The sequence below is a fragment of the Anabrus simplex genome, chromosome 8 (genome assembly GCF_040414725.1).
Source record: "Anabrus simplex isolate iqAnaSimp1 chromosome 8, ASM4041472v1, whole genome shotgun sequence".
NCBI classification, from domain to species: domain Eukaryota; kingdom Metazoa; phylum Arthropoda; class Insecta; order Orthoptera; family Tettigoniidae; genus Anabrus; species Anabrus simplex.
The window spans coordinates 71,420,488-71,443,767 of record NC_090272.1 but is presented as its reverse complement, the minus strand read 5'-3'; the positions used below and the strand labels follow the sequence as shown (position 1 = coordinate 71,443,767).

General features: G+C 39.9%; 1 protein-coding gene across 1 annotated transcript in view; it reads left to right on the top strand.

Annotated features, from left to right (window-relative positions):
- LOC136878799 (uncharacterized) overlaps window positions 1-13,526 on the top strand; it is a 140,301-nt gene extending 126,775 nt beyond the window's left edge. The window contains exons 14-15 of the mRNA XM_067152281.2: window positions 3,885-4,083; window positions 6,634-13,526. Coding sequence (XP_067008382.2) covers window positions 3,885-4,083; window positions 6,634-6,806 — 372 coding nt within the window. The 3' untranslated portion in view covers window positions 6,807-13,526. The remainder of the gene's footprint in view (window positions 1-3,884; window positions 4,084-6,633) is intronic.
- The last annotated feature ends 9,754 nt before the right edge of the window (window positions 13,527-23,280 follow it).

Below are 23,280 nucleotides of genomic sequence, written 5' to 3'. Positions count from 1 at the left end.
ATCAAGGCTGCAGTGGTATGGACATGTTAAGAGAATGGGAGAAGAGAGGATACCAAGAAAGATGTTAGAAATGGAATTGAGGGGAAGGAGACTTAGAAGAAGACTGAGGGTCAAATGACTGAAAGGTGTAAAGAGGAATATCAAGGCAAGAGGAAGGAACTGGATGAGAGTGCCAGAAGAGAAGTGGTGGATGAGCATAAAACGATGGAGAGGCTTATGTTCCAAACAGACTCAGCCTGTGGTTGGAAACTGCTCCAGTACTACAAATATTTAAATCAGACTTAAAGTTAAGAAAATATATGTAATTTAGACTATGATTCTGAAGAACTTGAAAGCAAGTCTTAGTCCTTCAATTTCCTATTTTTAATTTTAATTTGTTTTAAACACTTTTAATTGAATAACTTTTCTTATACTGAGTTTTTTTAATGATAATGAGTTATGTTATTGTATAGAGTAAATGAGGGAGAGATGGTGTGCATTTTGTAGTGATCATGCAGCAAGTCTTTGCCAAGATTTTGACTAACTTGTGTTCATACTTGATGTCATTGTTTGTATCTCTCTTCTTTGCCTTACGAAAGAAATGGTCTTAATGTAAGTAGATTACCGGAAGAGCTCTTTCGATTGAAGGTGTGTCACTTGCGCCATCTCTCCCCTAGTGTCCGGGTGAGATGGTATTGTTATGTGCCAGCCCCTTGGTAGCCCTTTCAGTACATCCAGGAAGGGGCTAGTGACTCAGACGACCTGGGATCTCTCAGCCAGCTTGTGGGATGGGGCCGGTCTTTCCGTGTATTATTCTTATCGACCGCCTTACCTGTGAGTTTCTTGGAGATTCAACGGGAATGTTCTGTCTCTAGCCACCTCAAAAATTCTGGCTCAAATCACCCAAGCTATAAGTCAGGGTTGGGCTCTGTGGTGGAGTCAGTAAGACTCTCAGTGAGTTGGGGTTTGGTGGCTGGGCTGAGGGCAACAGAGGTATTGGCTGTTGCTAGTATCCCACCAAGGTCTGAATGAGGAGCTGTTGTTGTGTCGGAGAATCCAATGAGTAGGTGGGATGGAGACGATGGAACGGAAAACGTGTACTACCTGAGAGAACGGTGTGCTTGTGTATTTCTGTGGACTGAAGATCGTCATGAGTCAACAAGGAAACCCATTATCATGAGTGCGAGGATAAATGGACCTGTGTTAATGTTTGTTGTTGTGAGTATCGTCCTGCTGTTGAATACTGTTGAGCTGTTTAGTTGTTCACTGCATGTGACTGTGTGAATTACTGGACTATCTGTGGAGTCAAACCAACGAACAGTTGGCGACTGTCGAGTGGCCCGTAGTCCTGTGTTCGGATCCAGCGGTCTACACACAGCTGCTGTATGAGGTGACTGGACTTGGGGAAAGTGAAAGTAAAGATTAAGCGTCCCCAGGTAGAGCAACGTGCTGGACCGCCTGCTGCGCCATAAGGAAGAGCAATTTGTAAATAGACAGTAATTAGTAAGTGTGGCCATTCATACCTAATTAGAAAAGAAAAAATGAAAAAAGAAAAAAAAGAAAGAGAGAGAGAATAATAATAATAATAATAATAATAATAATAATAATAATAATAATAACAATAACAATAGTAGTAGTAATAATAATAATAATAATAATAATAATAATAATAATAATAATAATAATAATAATAATGTTATTTGCTTTACATCCCACTAACTACTTTTATGGTTTCCGGAGACGCTGAGGTGCCCAAATTTAGTCCCGCAGGAGTTCTTTTACGTGCCAGTAAATCTACCGACACGAGGCTGACATATTTGAGCACCTTCAAATACCACCGGACTGAGTCAGGATTGAACCTGCCAAGTTGGGGTCAGAAGGCCAGCACCTCAACCGTCTGAGCCACTCAGCCCGGCAAAGGGAGGGGGGGGGGAGAGAGAGAGAGAGAGAGAGAGAGAGAGAGAGAGTGTGTGTGTGTGTGTGTGTGTGTGTGTGTGTGTGTGTGTGTGTGTGTGTGTGTGTGTGTGTGTGTGTGTGTGTGTGTGTGTGTGTGTGTGTGTGTGTGTGTGTGTGTGTGTGTGTGTGTGTGTGTGTGTGTGTGTGTGTGTGTGTGTGTGTGTGTGTGTGTGTGTGTGTGTGTGTGTGTGTGTGTGTGTGTGTGTGTGTGTGTGTGTGTGTGTGTGTGTGTGTGTGTGTGTGTGTGTGTGTGTGTGTGTGTGTGTGTGTGTGTGTGTGTGTGTGTGTGTGTGTGTGTGTGTGTGTGTGTGTGTGTGTGTGTGTGTGTGTGTGTGTGTGTGTGTGTGTGTGTGTGTGTGTGTGTGTGTGTGTGTTCTTTTTATTGGATGATCCTGAAATAAATTGGAGTAATGAAACAGATGGAGTTTTATTCGTTACAGCATTATGTACTTGATTTGCTAAGGAGAGAAGAAATTTTGAAGTAAACTATGATTACAACTTTGATATATTTATTTGCCTTATTTATATTCACCTGTCTGATATTCACTGGTCATTAATTAATCAATTAATTATCTAACCTTAAAGATTTATTACCCCTCAGTCCATTTTGGATATGTTTTTCCTCACTCTCTCTCATCCACAATCATTACACAGGTTGTTATGCACTGAACACTATTCATACAGCCACTTGTTGCAGTTGGTGCACTTAATCCAATCATCCTTCTTTTTTTGTCAAATAATAGTTCTCCCAACACTCCACACACTTGTTACAATCATCAGATTCTGCATTATTTTGCCCATCTTGAATCTTTTTTAGCTATATCATTGGATTGAGGTCTTTCTGCTTTCCTACTCTTTCGCTTTGTGGCAGTAGTTGCAACTTTTCTTTGTAATTTGTTCCTTGTGTTCATTGAGATTTCTCTTCTTTCTTTTTGGAAATATTCTCAGGAGTGATTAACTGAGTGGCCAATATTTTTTAAAATCGCTTTTGGTGCCATCAATTCTGTAACTCGACTGATCTTATGAAGTACCTTTGTTGGAGTAGATTCAGCACTTGAAAATGGACCAATATATTTAGATGGCATAGGAGAATATCACGCCATCTCTCCCAGAAATGTAATGCGCCATCTCACTTGACGTTTGGGGAGAGATAATGCGTCCCTGCCCCAGGAAATGTGTCAGCCCAACATGGCACATATCGCACCAGCATAGTCATTGACTAGCCTACTACCAGACAAGATGGCCGTGCGGTTAGAGGCGCGTGGCTGTGAGCTTGCATCCAGGAGATAGTGGGTTCGAATCCCACTGTCCACAGGCCTCAAGATGGTTTTCCATGGTTTCCCATTTTCACACCAGGCAAATGCTGGGGCCGTACCTTAATTATGGCCATGGCCCTTTCCTTCCAACTCCTAGGCCTTTCCTATCCCATCATCGCCATAAGACCTATCTGTGTCGGTGCGACGTAAAGCCACTAACAAAAATAAAACAAAAAACCTAGTGTACTCACCTGTTTGTGGTGATGCAAAGTTAATTTAGCTCCAGTAACCCAGTCAGTGGGCTTTTCTATCATGCATTAACAGAACTTTGAAGGTAGAGAAGACATACTCTATTTTCAAGCAAATCACTTGCACCATGTGACATCCAACAAATAGCTTTAGTTCTCATGTACACACTGTACTCACAGGAAGCAGTGGTTGTGCGATCTAGTGGGCGAATGCCGCATTGGCCTAACCTGCGCCTTCTCTCCTGGACTCAGTATACACTGAGTTATCATTAAATAATATTTACAATGTTGATCTAAAAAATCTAATGCACTCAAGAAGCCTTCAAGATAGGATGAAACATGTATGCATAATAAATAGTGTTGACTGAATGTTAACTTTATTGCCATCTGATGAAAAAGATAACTTTCTTTGATTTCTTCTGTTTGCTTTTCATGTATATGATAGTTTCGTGGCAGTGGCTATGGAATACTATCTGTCTGCTGGAACCGGGAGCTGCCGGTGGTATCACGACCCGACAGCTGTATAGAGGTCAGTGGTCATGAGGAGAGTCTGGTCAATATGGACAACCCTTGCGGAGGTGCAGGGCCATGTCGGCCTCTCTACTTAAGTGTGAATGTCACCACATCCTATAATAAGTGTACAGGTAAGTTAGCAGTCATTAATGGAAGTATCTAGACCATTGATTCCCAGCCTTTTCTGACTGATGAACGCTTGACTGAACATGTACAACATCATAAACACACTTAGGAATAAAAAAGTTCCCTGCACCAAGAAGCACAAAAAAAGATCCACCTATTATAGTTTCATCAATAGGGCTTTTAAGATCCTCCTTTCTAAACTTGAGCAAGAAAAAAAACTACTGTTTATTTGTAAAGAAGCCCTCCATAATGGTTTTAGTTTGAATCACATAAATAAAATAATCAATAAATTTACAGTTAAACAACAATCTAATTTGTCGTTAGAACTGAAGAAGGCTGAGAAATACCTAAGGTTAACCTAAAACAAGCCTAACATTTATGCACTGACAAATCTGTTTAAGAAATATACCTACAAAATTGCATTCTCAACAAACAAAACGAAACACAGATCTTTTAACCAAAACATGGTAAACTTTCTCAAGAAAGGAAAATACCTTAATTCATCGATATACAGGTTGATGTGCTTCCACTGTGAAGCATCCTATATAAGACAATCTGGATGGAGGTACCCAGGAGCATGTCAATGCCGAAAAACATAGAAGATTCTCAGCCACGGGGTCCATATGGGCACGACAGGTCATGGTTTTACCAATATCGAACAAGACCTTACAATCATAAGTAGAATGAACAAAGGTAAACTAATAAATAATCTTGAAACATCCATATTTATTTAGACCAGCTCGTTGCGAAAGATAAAAGTCTGAACGACACCTTCGAACATACGAATCCACTTTACGAGCACATCTTAATTTACCTGAAGTTATTAGGAAGGAAACATGACATTCCAAAGATCAGCATAAATAAGCTTGGATCCCCTGATTCTCAGTCAAAATCCCCCCTCCCCTCAGAAACAGCAAGCAACATTGAGGTTGAGGACACGCCTTCTTCCCCTACCTCCCCACCTTGCTGCACTAGCGAACCTATTCCAACTTATACATACCAGTATAACACCAGACAGAGAGCTGAAGCAACAGCTGGGAGACTACTCCCGAGAAATGTGAGGAAAGAGTGACAGTTCTAATATTATGGTAAGTCTACAAAGTTCTAAACAGTTTTTAAACAATTATACACTTACATTTCTATTCTCCTTTTTCCGGTTACAGATCGAGTTGCAAACCACCAAACTCCTAAAAAGCACAGTCAAATGCAAAACATCCACACTCATTTCTCTAATGATGTGTCAAATTTCACTGCAAACATTGCCAGTTTTCTTCATATGTGCATTACTCAGAATATCTTAAACAAGACACGATACTACAAGAAGACGGGAATAATTTTTTTTTCTCACATGTTAACACGCAGACTAATATTTTAAAACATATTTGGATATGTTATCACAAGGTTTTTAGGCAATAAGTTTTAATCTAAGACTAGATGTAGTTAATTTCGTTCATCCCCTTCAAGGCTTAACAAAGTCAAAGGTTTTTATGGCATTGTGAATGTTTTAGGGCTAATATGAGAAGAATGTTTTTATATCCTTTAATTATGTCACCTAAACACGCTGTAGCTGATATTTAGATACTAAACAAAACATGTACTACTGAAATGTAAATTTGCCTAAGGCAAAAAATATATTATATCGATTAGGTGGATTCATTTGGTTACTTTACCTAGTTGTTAACGCCATATATGTGACCTGCGCATTTGTGAGGATGGGGCCGTACCTATGATGAATTCTAATGATGAAGATGGCACAAACACCCAGCCCCCAAGCCTCAGGAATTAATCAACAAAGGATAAAATCCCCAAATTGGTCAGGAATCAACCCTGGCCCTCTGGACCAAATGTCATCATGCTAACCATTTAGCCATGGAGCCCAATTATATTGGAATTATGATTTTTCTCGTTCAGAACAAATATTTCAAGTTTCCTACGGGAAATGAATGCCTGCTGTCATTTCTTGATGGATACAGTATTTTTACATCCATCTCTTGGCACAGGCCAGAGTAAAGAGTAGCTTCCACCGAAGTCGCAGTCAACATCCATGGCTGTGACAATATGGAAGTTGCTGGGGTATGGGTGGTGCTGAGTAATGACATTTGGGGCATGACTAGTGCATCTGAGTGTTATGAAAGGTGCTGCTCATAGGGTCAGTCGTGCTGCAATAGTACTTTCTGACCCAGAGAGGAAAGCAATGGCAAACTACCTCACTCCTCTTCTTGCCTAGTACGCCTCATTTTGGTGCTGCCATTGGTTTTTGGGATTTCCTTATAACCGCATAACCTTTGGTGGTGCTATTTGAGGATCCAACCAGCTTCTGGGCTGATGACCGAATAGACAGATGGGAATTGAAATCTATAACAACCACTCAATTTATAGCAAAATCATTATTATCGCCCAAGTTTCATGTAATCACAAGTAGTCCCCTTGTCAGTGTTACTGTAGAACGTGGAGTGACCTGCCTCTTAACCTAACCTACCATTCTGAACTTGGAGAGAATATGTCACAAGAGATGTAAGGAATGAACTAACATTCGTTCTTGTGATATGTTTCAGAGGATGACTGCCGTTTCCCAGATCAGGTGCGATTTTCCTTCCGTCAAGAAGGTCTCCGCTGTCTTATGGCCGATGGCAGCCTTAAGGATTTTTCTGCTTCAGCGACACCGGTGGTCGTCAGCATGTCTCTGACCATCATGATGCTCCTCTTGAGCCTGGCAACATTTGTCTAGTCAGTCAACATCTTCCATCTCAAACAAAATGTGCTCACAAACAAATTAGATAGAATGATTTGTTTGAACATGGTTGTGCAATGAAAATAAATGAACCTGAGCTGAATGTATTGAAACTATTTAACCAGCCCCTCTATACAGGGTGTATCAGAACTATACTGACAAAAATTCATCAGGGATGCTCTTCATGTTATGTTGGGAGCAACAGTGAAATTGGACTGGCAAAGAAAATTGTTCTTTTTGAGGAAATGAGGTTACTTTGTTTTCCAAACACGATTCATATTGACAAACTTGCTGTATTAGCTATGCCAGAGAGCAAGTCGCTGCCTGTTGCTGTGCGTTAGAGGAGGGAAGAGAAGGGAGGGGAAGTGAGAAGGGGGAGAGAGAGGTAATTCCCAGTGTGAATGCACAAGTTTCTGGTTTGTTTCCACACAGTTACTTTCCAATCAATACTGGTCTGCATTTAGGGCAGTCGCCCAGGTGGCAGATTCCCTATCTGTTGTTTCCCCAGCCTTTTTCTAAATGATTTCAAAGAAATTGGAAATTTATTGAACATCTCCCTTGGTAAGTTATTCCAATCCCTAACTCCCCTTCCTATAAATGAATATTTGCCCCAATTTGTCCTCTTGAATTCCAACTTTATCTTCATATTGTGATCTTCCTACTTTTATAAACGCCACTCAAACTTATTCGTCTACAAATGTCAATCCACGCCATCTCTCCACTGACAGCTCGGAACATACCACTTACATTACTGTTATAAACCTCATTGTATTGAATAGGTGGAACAAATTAAAACACCTTTATTGTTGTTGAACATACCACTACCAGGCGAGTTGGCCGTGCGCGTAGAGGCGCGCGGCTGTGAGCTTGCATCCGGGAGATAGTAGGTTCGAATCCCACTATCGGCAGCCCTGAAAATGGTTTTCCGTGGTTTCCCATTTTCACACCAGGCAAATGCTGGGGCTGTACCTTAATTAAGGCCACGGCCGCTTCCTTCCAACTCCTAGGCCTTTCCTATCCCATCGTCGCCATAAGACCTATCTGTGTCGATGCGACATAAAGCCACTAGCAAAAAAAAAAAAAAAAAAGAACATACCACTTAGTCGAGCAGCTCTTCTTCTTTCTCTCAATTCCTCCCAACCCAAACTTTGCAACATTTTTGTAACGCTACTCTTTTGTCGGAAATCGCCCAGAACAAATCGAGCTACTTTTCTTTGGATTTTTTCCAGTTCTTGAATCAGATAATCCTGGTGAGGGTCCCATATACTGGAACCATACTCTAGTTGGGGTCTTACCAGAGACTTATATGTCGCCATAAGACCTATCTGTGTCGGTGCGACGTAAAACAACTAGCAAAAAAAATAGACTTATATGCCCTCTCCTTTACATCCTTACTACAACCCCTAAACACCCTCATAACCATGTGCAGAGATCTGTACCCTTTATTTACAATCCCATTTATGTGATTACCCCAATGAAGATCTTTCCTTATATTAACACCTAGGTATTTACAATGATCCCCAAAAGGAACTTTCACCCCATCAATGCAGTAATTAAAACTGAGAGGACTTTTCCTATTTGTGGAACTCGCAACCTGACTTTTAACCCCGTTTATCAACATACCATTGCCTGCTGTCCATCTCACAACATGTTCGAGGTCACTCTGCAGTTGCTCACAATCTTGTAACTTATTTGTTACTCTATAGAGAATAAAATGATCCGCAAAAAGCCTTACCTCCGATTCCACTCCTTTACTCATATCATTTATATATATAAGAAAACATAAAGGTCCGATAATACTGCCTTGAGGAATTCCCCTCTTAATTATTACAGGGTCAGATAAAGCTTCACCTACTCTAATTCTCTGAGATCTATTTTCTAGAAATATAGCAACCCATTCAGTCACTCTTTTGTCTAGTCCAATTGCACTCATTTTTGCCAGCAGTCTCCCATGGTCCACCCTGTCAAATGCTTTAGATAGGTCAATCGCGATACAGTCCATTTGACCCAGTAGGCAGTCTACAGTTTGTTCTGCACAAATGGACTACTATGCTTAGGAAGAGATGAACTAGCACCAAGAATATAGGCAGCTTTCCAGGTCGTTCGTGACACGTCACACATCCTGAACAGAGTTCAACGGTCACTACTACATCAAACTGTGTATCAAAGTAGGAGGGGGAGCATATTGAAAATCTACTCTTATCAAACCATTGAGCATATTGTCATTCAATATTTCATTCCATTTACAATGTTGTGAGTGAAGGAACACACAATCATGGGGTGGCAGCACAGCATCTTTGAACACATTAAAGAACATTACTGCAGCCAACAGACAAGAGGAGAAATGATCTGGAGCATTCCTTGACTGACAAGTGTGTCATAATTCCAGTGTGTTCTTGTACTGTTTGTGCAGTTTAACAAAAAAAATTGTGGATATTGCCTGTAAGAGACAAGGACAATCATGTGCGAGTCGAACAAGGAAACTTGTGCACACACGTGGAGCGTTATATCTGTCTCCATCATACACCCCACTTCCCCTCCCTTCCCCTCTCATCCCTGAAGCACAACAGCAGCTTGTGCTCTGGCATAGCAAATAAGGTGAGTTCTTCACTTTGAATTATGCGCCCGGAAGTAAAAAAAGTAACCTCATTTTATCCACCAATCATATTGCACCATCATTCTTAATATAACACAAAGAGCATCCCTGATTCTTTTGTCAGTACTGTTCTGATACACTCTGTAGATGGGTGAAATGTATAACAGACAAATATAGTGCTTTATATCCATTATGGATGTTGATGGCCTAGTGCAATGTTTCCCAGTGCTGATTGCATTTTGAAGTCTTTCATTTTCAACCTTCTAAGTGCTGAGTTACCAATTTACTGTTCACCACCTCCGTGCCGAGATTTTTCATTCGCATGTAAACATAGCTTTTAACTTATCAGTGGGCTGATACACTTAAAATGTCAAAAACTATTGCTGTTGTGTCTCAGTAAAGTTTACAAGACGTATAAATTTATACACAAGGGCAAGTCTATCTGCACTTGCTATACAATAACAGTTCTGATCACATTCAGAAAATAAATATGAACAAAAGGAAATATTCTCAATTGCTTTCCTGATATTAACAATATGTACATGAAACTTCAGAAAATACAAGCCTGATATAACACTGTCTAGCCGGAGAGATGAATCAAAGTTCTTTCCTCACTTTATAGAAACAAGACGGTGTCTTGGTAAGAAAAACAAAGTGTCTGATGATGGTAACGTAAAATCCTAAGCAAGCCCTGTATCCCACAGTGCCCATATTGGCCATTGGAAAATCACAAGCAATGAAAGTACACGACAAAACAACATAAGGGACTTGAAAATTGGCTTGGCAAATTGCTTTTTTTCCTAAAAGAGAAAGTTGGGATTAAGTGGAGTTTGAAATGAAAGCATAAGATTCATCTTTGGGAAGGAACTTGTAGAGTTACCGCTTCGTGTGTGTGGTCAGCTAATGATACTTGCATGTTCCTGATACAGTCTGAAATAAACTTTATTAAATTTTTGAGGAACAGAGAATATGTTAAGTTAAATCAGCAGTCAGCATTCTCACCTCAGAGTGGGAATTGCTGGCCTTGTGAGTGCCCTCAGCTGAGCTGTATGACAACTGATCAGGTAGTTTCAGCCAGTTTTACCTCCAGTAGTATGATCAGATGCTTTCTGCTTCTCTTCCAACCAATGACACGTAATCTACACACGCTCCCTAGCCTGTGTTGCTTAATTGCAGAGATCTTATTTTTTAACATGATAGTAAACATGATAGTAAATTCTGGAATTTTTTAGGCCCTTAAGAATAAACTTTTCGTGATACTGTCATGCTGTACAGCCACAGGCACACTCAATTTTAACTCATTGCGGACCGTGGACGGCGTAAGACGTTCAAGCTTGCTCCTATGCTGCGGGCCGTGGACGGCGTAAGACGTTTAATGTTTCGCGCGAAGCAATGCTGTTTATATTCGTCATCTATGCATTTTTACACCGTAGTCAGCGTTACTGGTTGTAGCAGGAAGTTGGTTGACCTTGTTGAGATAACCCTCGCGTTGAGTGGGCTCATGTTTATCTCAGCAGTTTTAGCTGGAAAATCTCATAACTTCCTCGCGCGTCAAGTCGGTACTTGAGATTCCAATGCAGTGCGTGTCGTCCTTACCGAGTGTAGTATAATGGCTTATAATACAAAGTTTCTTACGGAAGATTAAATAGATATTGTTCACAATGATTATTCTGGTGATGAACTTATTCCTGAAATAGACTCAGATAGTGAAAGTGAGAGTGGTGAGGAAATTGTGATTCCCGAATCCGATAGGCCTATAGAGAAAAGTGAAGTGCCTGGTACATATCATTCTAGTTATTGTCCACCCGTTCCACCATTTACAGAGACTTCAGGTATAAACGTTCAAATAGAAAATAAGCAGGATATTTTGAGTTACGTGAGTATTTTCATGAATGACGAATTTTATCAGTATGTGTGAGCAGACCAATCTATACGCGAGTCAAGTGATAAGTACGGTGCCCCGGCCTTTCACAAAGAATTCGATCATGCAATCGTGGAAACCGATTAGTCCAAAATCCTGATATAAAAATGTACTGGACCGAAGACCCTGTTATTCATACTACGATATTTTCTAAAACAATGTTCCGAATACACTTCCTTCATATTCATTTCTTCACTTCGGTGACAGTAATCGTTATGCCGAAAATATAGATAGGCTGTATAAAATTAGACGTATTTTGAAACCTGTCACACCATATATCGCACCTCAAATATTTACAAGAGGTAAGCAGAAAGTATCATTTTTCTAACACTTATAGTTTAGGAGTAATTGTAAATTGTATTAAGTGATGCACGTCAAGAGGGCCGGGCATGAAAATGGCCGGTCCAGGCATTCAAGTGTCCCGCTCAGAAGCAGGTACTGAACGTGTTAGTCCAACTTTGCTGTTCCTGTTTCAAAAACAGTTTGGATACTAACCGTTCAACCAATCTCTCACAGATGTCGCTCTTCTTCGTAACAGAGCGCATACTCACGGAGTTGGATAGATGAGTCCATGTCCTGTAGAGGGAGGTTGGGTATTTCGCTAACATGTGTAAAGGTGAGAAACACTGGTTCTGTTTCCTGGACAAAGTGATGTGGTTTGAACATACAAGCAGTACAGGGAGACAGGAACTGTTGACTTGCCTTGCACAGGGCTACAACTGCAGTCGATGACCATTACCTTCGAATTACAGCTTGGAGGAACCCCGAACACAATGCGACCGTGCAGAATAATGATCTTTGGCAGCCACAGGTTACCACATTTCAACTCAAACTGTGAGAAACAGTTTGCATGAGGCACAACTTCACTCTTGACACACATGATGAGAACCAGCTTTCAAACAGAGACATTATGGGGTGCAGTACAGATGGGCCCAACTATTCTGAACGTCCTCTTCAGAATTGGCATAAAGTCCTTGTCACATAAGCCTTGTTCCTGACGATTGTCAGCAATGCGTTTGGAGGCAATGTTGTCAGGCTTCACGTCCAAGACACATTGCCCAACAGTGCAGCAAGGTGGTGGTTCTCTGAACTTTTGTGGTGGCATTATATGGGGCACCACTCCTAGTCACACACGGCATTGTCACAGCTGTACGGCACAGGGATGATATACTCCAACCCACAGTGACACTATATCGCTAGCATTTTGTAGGGAAATTTGTCTTAATGGACGATAATGCAGGCATCCATCGTGTGGTTAATGATTTCCTTTGTCAATACAATATCATTCGACTAGAGTGGCCGCCATGTTATCTGGACATAATCCCTATCATTTCAAAAGCATTTTTATAAACATTATGACCCACCAACCACTCTGCAAGATCCATACTGAATCACCATTGAGGAGTGGGTCAATTTGGACTAACAATTTAGATGAACTAGTGGGTAGTATCAAAGTTTATAATTTTCATGTTTTGTATTGATGACAATATATTTATTGAAGATAAGTGAGGTAAACCACCTAATCAATACAATATAAAATTAGTACTTGAATTTATTTTAATTATGGCCCTAGTTTTGGTCTATTTATATTAGACCATCATCAGCCATAAGACCTTAAACACTTATAAAACTAATTGGCCATACATATAACGAAAATAGATAACATGATACTTGAAAATTGTTCCGATCTAATATTTTATAGTTTTACTTTTAAATTGTCATGTATTATTTTCATTTATAACTTCAAGACAGTGATTTATATTTATTGACGTATACCAACAGATCATAAGAATTTTCAATTGTTGTGTTACATGCTCAATACAATGACATATTCGGAACCATTTTCAAATATTATGCTATCTATTTTTATTATATCTATGGCCAATTAGTTTTTTTAATGTTTTAAGACCTTACGGCTGATGATGGCCTAATATCAATAGGCCGAAACTAGTAGCATGATTAAAATAAATTGAAGTACTAATTTTATATTGTATTGATTAAGTGGATTACCTCATTTATCTACAATATTTAGTAGACAGTATGTCAAGACAAATTCAGGCATGCAAGGGGACATGTTACCTGGTATTAAAGATACCAGTGTGTGCTGTATTCAGTAACTCAAATTGAGTAAGCATGGCTGTGTTGTTGTAGAAGCTCTCATTTGTTGTTTTGTTGGGCAATAAATTACACTGAAATGGTACCTCTGTACGTCTCTCTTTTTTTTGTTTTGTAAAGAGTCAGGAACTCTTTATTCTGAGGTGATGCAAAACATTTTTTTGTGTGTGTAACTGCCTTTGATCACTGTAACTTTGTGGCGGCTACTACTACTACTACTACTACTACTACTACTACTACTACTACTACTACTACTACTACTACTACTACTACTACTACTACTACTACTACTACTACTACTACTACTACTACTACTACTACTACTACTACTACTACTACTACTACTACTACTACTACTACTACTACTACTACTACTACTACTACTACTACTACTACTACTACTTGTATCTACAGAATAACATTAATTGGAGTTTGCCATCAACATATCAAGATTGCCTGATGCAGGTACTGTATAATCAAGTCATACTCCACTGTGTTCTGTCTTCAGCATTTTTTGTTTTTAAGTGCGGCCAGTATCCAGTAGTCAGGAGATAGTAGGTTCGAACCCCACTGTCGGCATCACTGAAGATTGTTTTCTGTGGTTTCCCATTTTCACACCAGGCAAATGCTGGGGCTGCCATGGCTGCTTCCTTCCCTTTCCTAGCCCTTTCCTGTCCTATCATCATCATATGTATCGATGCAATGTAAAGCAACTTGTAAAAAAAAAAAAAAAAAAGTGTTCAGCTACCAACCATGAATGTGCAGTCACTCAGAGTGTTACAAAAAGCAACTGGTTGTTATCATGGGGACATTGATACCAGTAGCAGCTGGTGGTATTTGAAGCTGGGTGTTGCACCAGAATATTCTAGTCACATTTTTAATGAGAAGCTTACAGAAATAACAATAAACTCTATTATCATTAAGTAATCTACTCGCAAGTTAAAGATAGTATGGTCAGGGGTCGAACTGGAACACTGCGAGTCTCCAAAACATCTAGGAGTGACACTTGATAGATCTCTTACTTTCAAGAAGCACTGCATGAACTGCAAATCGAAAGTCTCCACCAGGAACAATCTTTTACGGAAACTGGCCGGATCACAGTGGTGTAGCCAACCTGAAACCATCCGAACTTCTGCAATGGCACTATGCTATTCTGCGGCAGAGTATGTGTGTCCTGTTTGGTATAATTCAACATATGCCAAAACAGGTGGATATAGCTCTCAATGAAACTTGCAGAATTATAACAGGTTGTTTGAAATCCACTCCAGTTGAATGGCTCTACCACCTTGCAGGAATAGCACCTCCTTCTGTTCGAAGAGAAATAGCTGTGAAAAAGGAAAGACAGACAGTGGAACAGGAAAGGACCCATCCTCTATATGGGCATGAACCGCATCTGCAACGTTTAAAGTCAAGGAAGAGTTTTCTCAGAACCTCAAAGTAACTTAGAACCACTACTGAAAAAGCCAGGTTGCAATTATGGAGGGCTACATTCTACCTTCCTCCTGGCTGGATAAGATTTTCTGAAACTCTACCTCCTGGCTACGACGAAGAATGGATGACCTGGAAGTCCCTGAATAGACTGAGATCTGGAGTTGGCAGATCCAAGGTTAATTTGGCAAGATGGGGCTACATAGATCAAGAAAAAATCCAATGTGACTGCGGAGAAGACCAGACCGTCCAACATATGCTCCAGTGTCGACTATGTCCAGCCTCCTGCACAGAAGATGAACTATATCAAGCATCAAAAAATGCATTGGAAGTGGCCAAGTTTTGGGCAAATGTAATATAGTAATTATAACTGTGTACAACATGTATGTTTCTGATATGAGAATAATAATAATAATAATAATCATTAAGTAATGAACTACATTCTTATTAAAACTGAAATATATCCAGTAATTAAAACACAGGAAATAAGAGGCTAATTATACAGTATAACTACCTTTCAGTTACTCTTACCTCACTTGAACTGAAAATTTGCCCTCCTGTTTTTAATTGATGCAAAATGTTGGTAATATTGTGGGTGGACTGGTATGGCCTACCCTAATGATGTGGAAAAGAAATTACTGTTGCGAGAGGAGAGAAAGCAGGCATGAAGTCATCTCCGCAGAGTGGAGCAATCCGACGGGGACATTTGGAGTTGTTTCTCGATAGAGGGTTTGCTGGTCTCGTACAACACCCAAGGACCAATATTGGTGAGCTACATACAGGCTTAGGCTTACCACTTGGAAGTTGCTGTAGGAAAGCAAACCCCTTGAGTGTGATTGGAAGCCAGCAGCATTTATTAGTCTATTACGAAGTGTTAGTACATTGAATGACCAAAGATGGTTGATTTGAACATATTTTAGAATGAAATGGAAATGAAATGGCGTATGGCTTTTAGTGGCGGGAGTGTCCGAGGACATGTTCGGCTCGCCAGCTGCAGGTATTTCGATTCGACACCCGTAGGTGACCTGCGCGTCGTGATGAGGATGAAATGATGATGAAGACGACACATACACCCAGCCCCAGTGCCAGTGAAATTAACCAATGATGGTTAAAATTCCCGACCCTGCCGGGAATCGAACCCGGGACCCCTGCACACTAGGTTTATTTAACTAAAAAATTAGAAGAAAAGACGACAAGTGAAGTGTAAAATTATTGGGAGTTGTGCAACACTATAACAATACCATGCCCTACCCCTGGTTGATACTAATGATACCAGATGAACATGGGTGATAGACTTGATTAAGCCAGGTACAAGCAAACCCTGACAGGGATAAGGGCCCAGTAAACCAATCTCTTCATTTTAATACCTCCTTCCAAACACTTCTCTTTTCTCCAACTCTGGTAAACAAGTCTTCATTAGTCACCTTTTACGTTAGGGTATTCTTTCAATCCATCTCCAACACCAAAACTTGAATGTCTCGAATCTTCTCTTTCCATTTTTGCCAACGTTCCAGGTTTCCGACCAATACAGAATAACACTCCAGGTATAACTTCTTATAAATTTTATTTATAGCATTAAAAGAAAAAAGAATGTTTAGGCCGGTTTGATACGAGAACTGGAGAAGATTGAAAGGAAAGCAGCACAATTTGTTCCGGGTGATTTTGGACAAAAGAGTAGCGTGGGTAGTCGGATTCTTGAAGAGCGGAAAAAAGTCCATTCGATACCTCACGTCGTACGATATTGGCACGTAAAAGATGTCTGGTGACACATTTGGTGTTTACCCGTCAAAATTGGGTTGGCATCCACATTCATTAAATCTCAGCCACAGACACCCAAGAGAGATGCCGTTTACTCTGCCATCTAGTAGGCCTAAAGTAAAATGGAATGGTGAAGAGCGAATAGCCAGATGGCATCAAATTAAAATGTCTGGATATAGTAGCTGAGCCCATACAAATATTATTATACCAGATGCTTACACTACTACCATTGTACAGGGTACAATTGAGTTTTAATATTATTCCAACCTGTTGACACAGCTTACTGAGTATGGTATTTAATAAAACATCCCACATACTAACCTACATTACACTTCAGACACAATTTTCTGCCGGATGACTTGCACCCTTCATTGACACATCATCTCCTATTACAGTTGACAACAAAGTGATTGAGTCCATCAAATCTCAAACCTGGCAGTGCATTTTGGGCAACACTTACTCTCTCAGGAAATTGTTGTGGGACACCATAGCGTCTTGGAAACACCTGAACAGCTTTCCTTCGGACGTCAAGTTGTGATGTGTGCTTGTGATTCGTGTGGTACAGGAACCATGCATTCATAATGGCCGTATTCAGTAGCCAAGTGAGAATGAGCTTGTGCCTTTTTTCTGTTTCTTTTCTTCTTTTGGCATGAATACTGACACGATATTAACCAATACCTTGGTCTGTAATGTCTGTTCCTCCCATACTGGGGTAACATTTTGCAATACAGGCTGGACGCAGAACCATAACATTCTTCTTGTCCTTCTGGGAATACATCTTCACATTTTCTATTGGAATCAAATTGAAGTGGACAATAAGATGCTGAAACTTCCCACGGTGCTCTTTGAAGAAAGCTTTTTCATCTGACAAAGGGCATAACTTGGGTATGCAATTTTCTCTTATGGTACCAATTGCATTGTACCCTAAATGCCTGAGATAACTGAATAATGTTTTTCCTGTGAACAAAATGTCCATATGAATGTTGTACAGAATACACTTAGTAGGCAGTTCATCCAGCATAGGAGATGTGGCTTTACCAAATAATTTGTCACAATCACTGTCACCACACAGGTTTTTACCCTCATACAAATCTATCAAATATCCATCACTTGTGACCAAAAATATGGCTTCCGATTGAGATACCTAAATAAAATTCAGGAAACTCAATCGTCAAAAATTACCAGTGTTTCGCCCCAGTGTGGCATGGGCTCATCAGTTGGATACCGCACCTTCCCAAGACACTGGCCGGCTAGCACGCAAGTAGCGACACCACTGCAAGCTATACATGTGATAAGCACAATGCAGTGCCGGCATACTAGCTATCTCAATCGGAAGCCATATTTTGGTCATACTAGCCCGGGAGGGCATATATAGCAAGTGGAGATGCAATTCTCCCCTAGTACATCGGTACTGCATTGTGCTTATCATATGAATAGCTTGCAGTGGTGTCGCTACCGGTGTGCTAGCCAGCCAGTGTCTTGGGAAGTTGTGGTATCCAACTGATGAGCCCATGCCGCACTGGGGCAAAACACTGGTAATTTTTTATGATTGAGTTTCCTGAATTTTACTTATCCATCACTTGTATTCAGGCACCACATTTTGCAACCAAACCTTATGGGTTAACCATGTATAAATTGTTTACAACCATGGTGTCCATAGTACCTAATTATACGACGACGCAGTATGAACAAAATCTATCCATCAGTGGTCACATCTTCCACAGCTTGTCTGCACAGTGAAGAAATCTCTGTAACTACAGAAATTGAATCCTTCTCAGAGCTGACTAGTACATTGTTAATGTCTTCATAGTTTCCCAGTACCTACATCCTCTATGAAGTCAAAGTGCTGTACCCGCTTAGAATCAAAATAGCAATGAAGCATCACAGGTCTGGCATGGTTATTTCAAGGCTGGTTTCATTATGGTACTGTGCATTAATGATTAATTTCTTCAGGAAAGTATTCTAGTGTTTCATCATCAAGAAACAATTCATTTAAATCAACATAAGACATATTAGAAAAGCTTGCATATTCAGGAGGGAAGGGAATACCAACATCAATACTTTCATAAATATCAGAATTGGCTAATATTTTCATAATCAAATCAGGAGCTTGTTTATCAGATTGTTGTTGTTATTGTTGATTTTCTCTGTAGGCTGTATGGATGGTGAGAAGGTACCAGAAGAAATTTCAGGGGTTGATAATCTTCTCCAATGTGTTCATTGCTTGCTAAGCGTATTTCAGCCACAGGATGCAAATGACATCCAAATGACATCCTCCCTCACCTCTGTTCACTGAGTCTTCATCTGTGTTAACATTAACACCCGGTGGTTCAATAAATATATACTCAGTTTCATGTCCTAACTCATCATCTCGTAATATATCCATTACGTCTGATAAGATTAATCAACCCTTGGTATAAGAAATAAATATGTAACCAAATACTATCACCACCAAAAAAATGTAGTTAGTGGGACATGCACTAGTGTTCATTAAAATCCCGTGGCCAGAAATATTCATTTCAGGCAAAGTAATCAGTACAGCCCTCAGAACCGCCTGGTACCAGCTTACACTCTCTCATTGGTCAGATCCATGCTGAAAGCATAACACATGGACACGCCTGAAGAGCGGGGAGAGAAAGCGAATGATGGGAGATCTAACATGAACCGAACACGCACAGAGGGGAAAGTAATTGCATCCCAACCTGCCCACGCGCTCCCCTGGCTCGACTTGGAATATGCAGTAGAGAGAGGACTTGTATGTTAATTCATTGGGAATCACATTCCCCTATTTCTTTGTAATTCTTTTGTGCAAAGACTGGCTGAATTGTTAGCGGTCTCAACCATGACCATATTGTCAGATGGCATCGCACCTGACTATTGTAAGAAAGAATGACCCTTATTTTTGTCTATATAGGCCATATTAAATTATTCTACATTAATAACTTTGCAAAGCACTTTCAAGAAGAATTGATATATTTGTGCACTAAAATATGCACGGATATCAATTTCGGATGCAAGTGTCGTATTCTATGAACAGGACAGGCTGAGGACTTGGGTTCGAATATCAGATTGACCTTTATATAAAACACTTTCTGACACCATTAAATTCTTAGTCTAATTTATTTAAACAAACTATCAAATATACCCTTCCAATAATATTACATCACGCTTGTAATTATTCTCTTCTCAATATTACTTTTAAATAACCAGTTTATCAGTCTCTGACTTCCTTGGAAAATACACACACTTCTATGATTTACTTCACAACATTTATAAATTCCCTTCAGTCTTTAAAGTTTCTTAACTAGTTGATACGTATCTCGGGTTTTGAAGCTTCTTTCTTCTTGCTTCTCTCTTGAAACCTCGTTATGGTGTTCCTCCGAATCTTCCCTGACGGTTTCAGGACTCGAACACAGAACTCTAAGGTGAATGCTAACTGAAGCTACAGTCTTCTTCGAACACTCGGTGAGCTCTCTAAGTACTGTCTCTGTACTTTACCCTGTGGAACACTGCTAACCAGTTCTACTGCTTGACAGTCTTAATTGCTGCCTAATTTGAATAACTTCTTATACTGATGGCAGGCTCAACTAGTGCCTAATCTGACTAACCTCATATTCTGCTATCTTCACTGACTTTTTTTGTCTACAGTGTCTCTTCTCTGCCAAGTGATCTAGTGTCTGTCCCTTCCCAAGAGAACGTTCCTTTCCAATGTTATAGGATAACTGCCTGAATGATATCAGGATTACTACCAACAGAATGACACAGAATGATAGAATGATGCAGAATGCCCGAATGACTGAATGACCAATGACCAAATGACCAAATGACCAAGAGGCTCCTTTATCATTTCTCTGAGCTTCTGGAACAAGTCATCCCCTACTACTATGTTCCCTCACATCCCTGATCTGTTAGTTTCCTATTGGTTACTTCAAGTGTGGTCCCACCCGTCTCATGGATGTACATGTGACTGGTGACCTTCCAGAGATTCTTTCTAGAAAGAATTATTGCACCACAGCGTGCGTTCTTATTTTTACAGGGCACCTTGCTACGTGACCAACAACAGGTTTGCTTTTCCTGGTCCACCCTCTAAAAGCTTCTAACTATGACCTTGTAGTCTGTTTACTTGTTTCTCTGACCAATATTCTGATTGCACAAGTTTGCCTCATTCTCAGCTCACTGAAATGTTCCAAGTTGAGACTAGCTTTAAGAAATGCTTTTAATCATAATTGCAATTCTGCACTTATTCACTGCACTGATATTCCATTACACTTCCTATTCACTTCCACTGTTTCTTGCTGTATCTTCCTTTTATATATTACACTTAAACTACTCATGAGTATTAGGGATTTCTGACTGGGAGGTCACGGATCGAATCTCGTTCGATGCGCTTGTCCCATAATTTCCCACGGAAGGACGTGTTGCGAATCGGTGCTCGCGACACAAGAAATTAAGATGAAGAAGTGTAACTTTCACTAAAATCTTAGTGAGGTGATTAGTGTTTCATTTAAAGGCATACTCTTTTACTGAAGTATCATACCATGCATTTTCTTAATGTAATTATGGAAAATGGGAGATAAATTAAATGGGATATAAATTAAATGGGATATAGTGACATAAAAATAAGACAGAGACTATGCTTACATTTAAAAGACATGTAAATAAAAGAATATTCTTCACAATCCAAAAGAAAAGAATAACGATAGGTGAGCTGTAGTAAATAAAATATTCTCATAATATCACAGTAAAATGTCGTAGAAATGTAGGAGTGCATTTTGTAAGACAAAAGTAAATAAATAAAATGAATGGTTCCTGCACACAAAAATAGAAGGCAGTTTGGGTTTAGGAAAGGTTATTCCACTGAAGCTCAACTTGTAGGATTTCAGCAAGATATAGCAAATATCCTGGATTCGGGAGGTCAATTGAACTGTAGTGTGATTGACCTATCTATCGGGTAGATCATGGGAGACTACTGGCAAAAATGAGTGCAATTGAACTTGACAAAAGAGTGACTGAATGGGTGGCTACGTTTCTACAAAACAGAACTCAGAGAATTAGAGTAGGTGAAGCTTTATCTGTCCTTGTAATAATTAAGAGGGGAATTCTTCAAGGCAGTATTATTGGACCTTTATGTTTTCTTATATATATATCAATGATATGTGTAAAGAAGTTGAATCAGAGGTAAGGCTTTTTGCAGATGATGTTATTCTGTACAGAGTAATAAATAAGTTACAAGATTATAAGCAACAGCAAAATGACCTCGATAATGTTGTGAGATGGCCAGTAGGCAATGGTATGATGATAAAAGGGGTTAGAAGTCAGGTTGTGAGTTTCACAGATAGGAAAAGCCCTCTCAGTTTTAATTACTGTGTTGATGGTGTGAAAGTCCCCTTAAGGGATCACTGTAAGTACCTACTGTAGGTCTTAATGTAAGGAAAGATCTTCATTGGGGAAATCAAATAAATATGACTGTAAATAAAGGGTACAGAACTCTGCACATGGTTGTGAGGGCATTTGGGTTGTAGTAAGGGTGTAAAGGTGAGGGCATATAAGTCTCTGGTAAGACCCCAACTAGAGTACGGTTCCAGTGTATGGGACCCTCACCATGATTACTTGATTCAAGAACTGGAAAAAGTCCAAAGAAAAGCAGCTCGATTTGTTCTGGGTGATTTCCGACAGAAGAGTAGCATTACAAAAATGTTGCAAAGTTTGGGCTGGGAAGACCGGGCTGTCAGTGTTGTTTTCCTAGCCTTTCCTTAAATGATTGCAAAGAAATTGGAAATTTATTGAACATCTCCCTTGGTAAGTTATTCCAATCCCTAACTCCCCTTCCTATAAATGAATATTTGCCCTAATTTGTTCTCTTGAATTCCAACTTTATCTTCATATTGTGATCTTTCCGACTTTTAAAGACACCACTCAAACTTACTCATGTACTGATGTCATTCCACGCCATCTCTCCACTTCAAAATAGGTGCAATGAGTATGATATGAAAATTAGCCTTTCAAAGACTAAATTGATGCCAGTAGGTAAGAAATCCGAGAGAATTGAATGTCAGATTGGTGATACAAAGCTGGAAATAATTTCATGTATTTAGGATGTGTGTTCTCCCAGGATGGTAATATACTAAGTGAGATTGAATCAAGGTATAGTAAAGCTAATGCAGTGAGCTCGCAGTTGCGATCAACAGTATTCTGTAAGAAGTAAGTCAGCTTCCAGACGAAACTATCCTTACATCGGTCTGTTTTCAGACCAACTTTGCTTTACGGGAGCGAAAGCTGGGTGGACTCAGGATATCTTACTCATAAGTTAGATGTAACACACATGAAAGTAGCGAGAATGGTTGCTGGTACAAACGGTGGGAACAATGGCAGGAGAGTATTTGGAATGAGGAGATAAAGGCTAAGTTAGGAATTAACTCAATGGATGAAGCTGTGCGCATAGACCGGCTTTGGTGGTGGGGTCATGTGAGGTGAATGGAGGAGGATAGATTACCTAGAGGAATAATAGATTAATGGACTCTGTTATGGAGGGTTAGAGAAGTAGGGGGAGACCAAGACGACATTGGTTATACTCACTTTTTAACAATTTAAAGATAAGAGGTATAGAACTAAATGAGGCCAGAGCACTAGCTGCAAACAGAGGATTGTGGCAA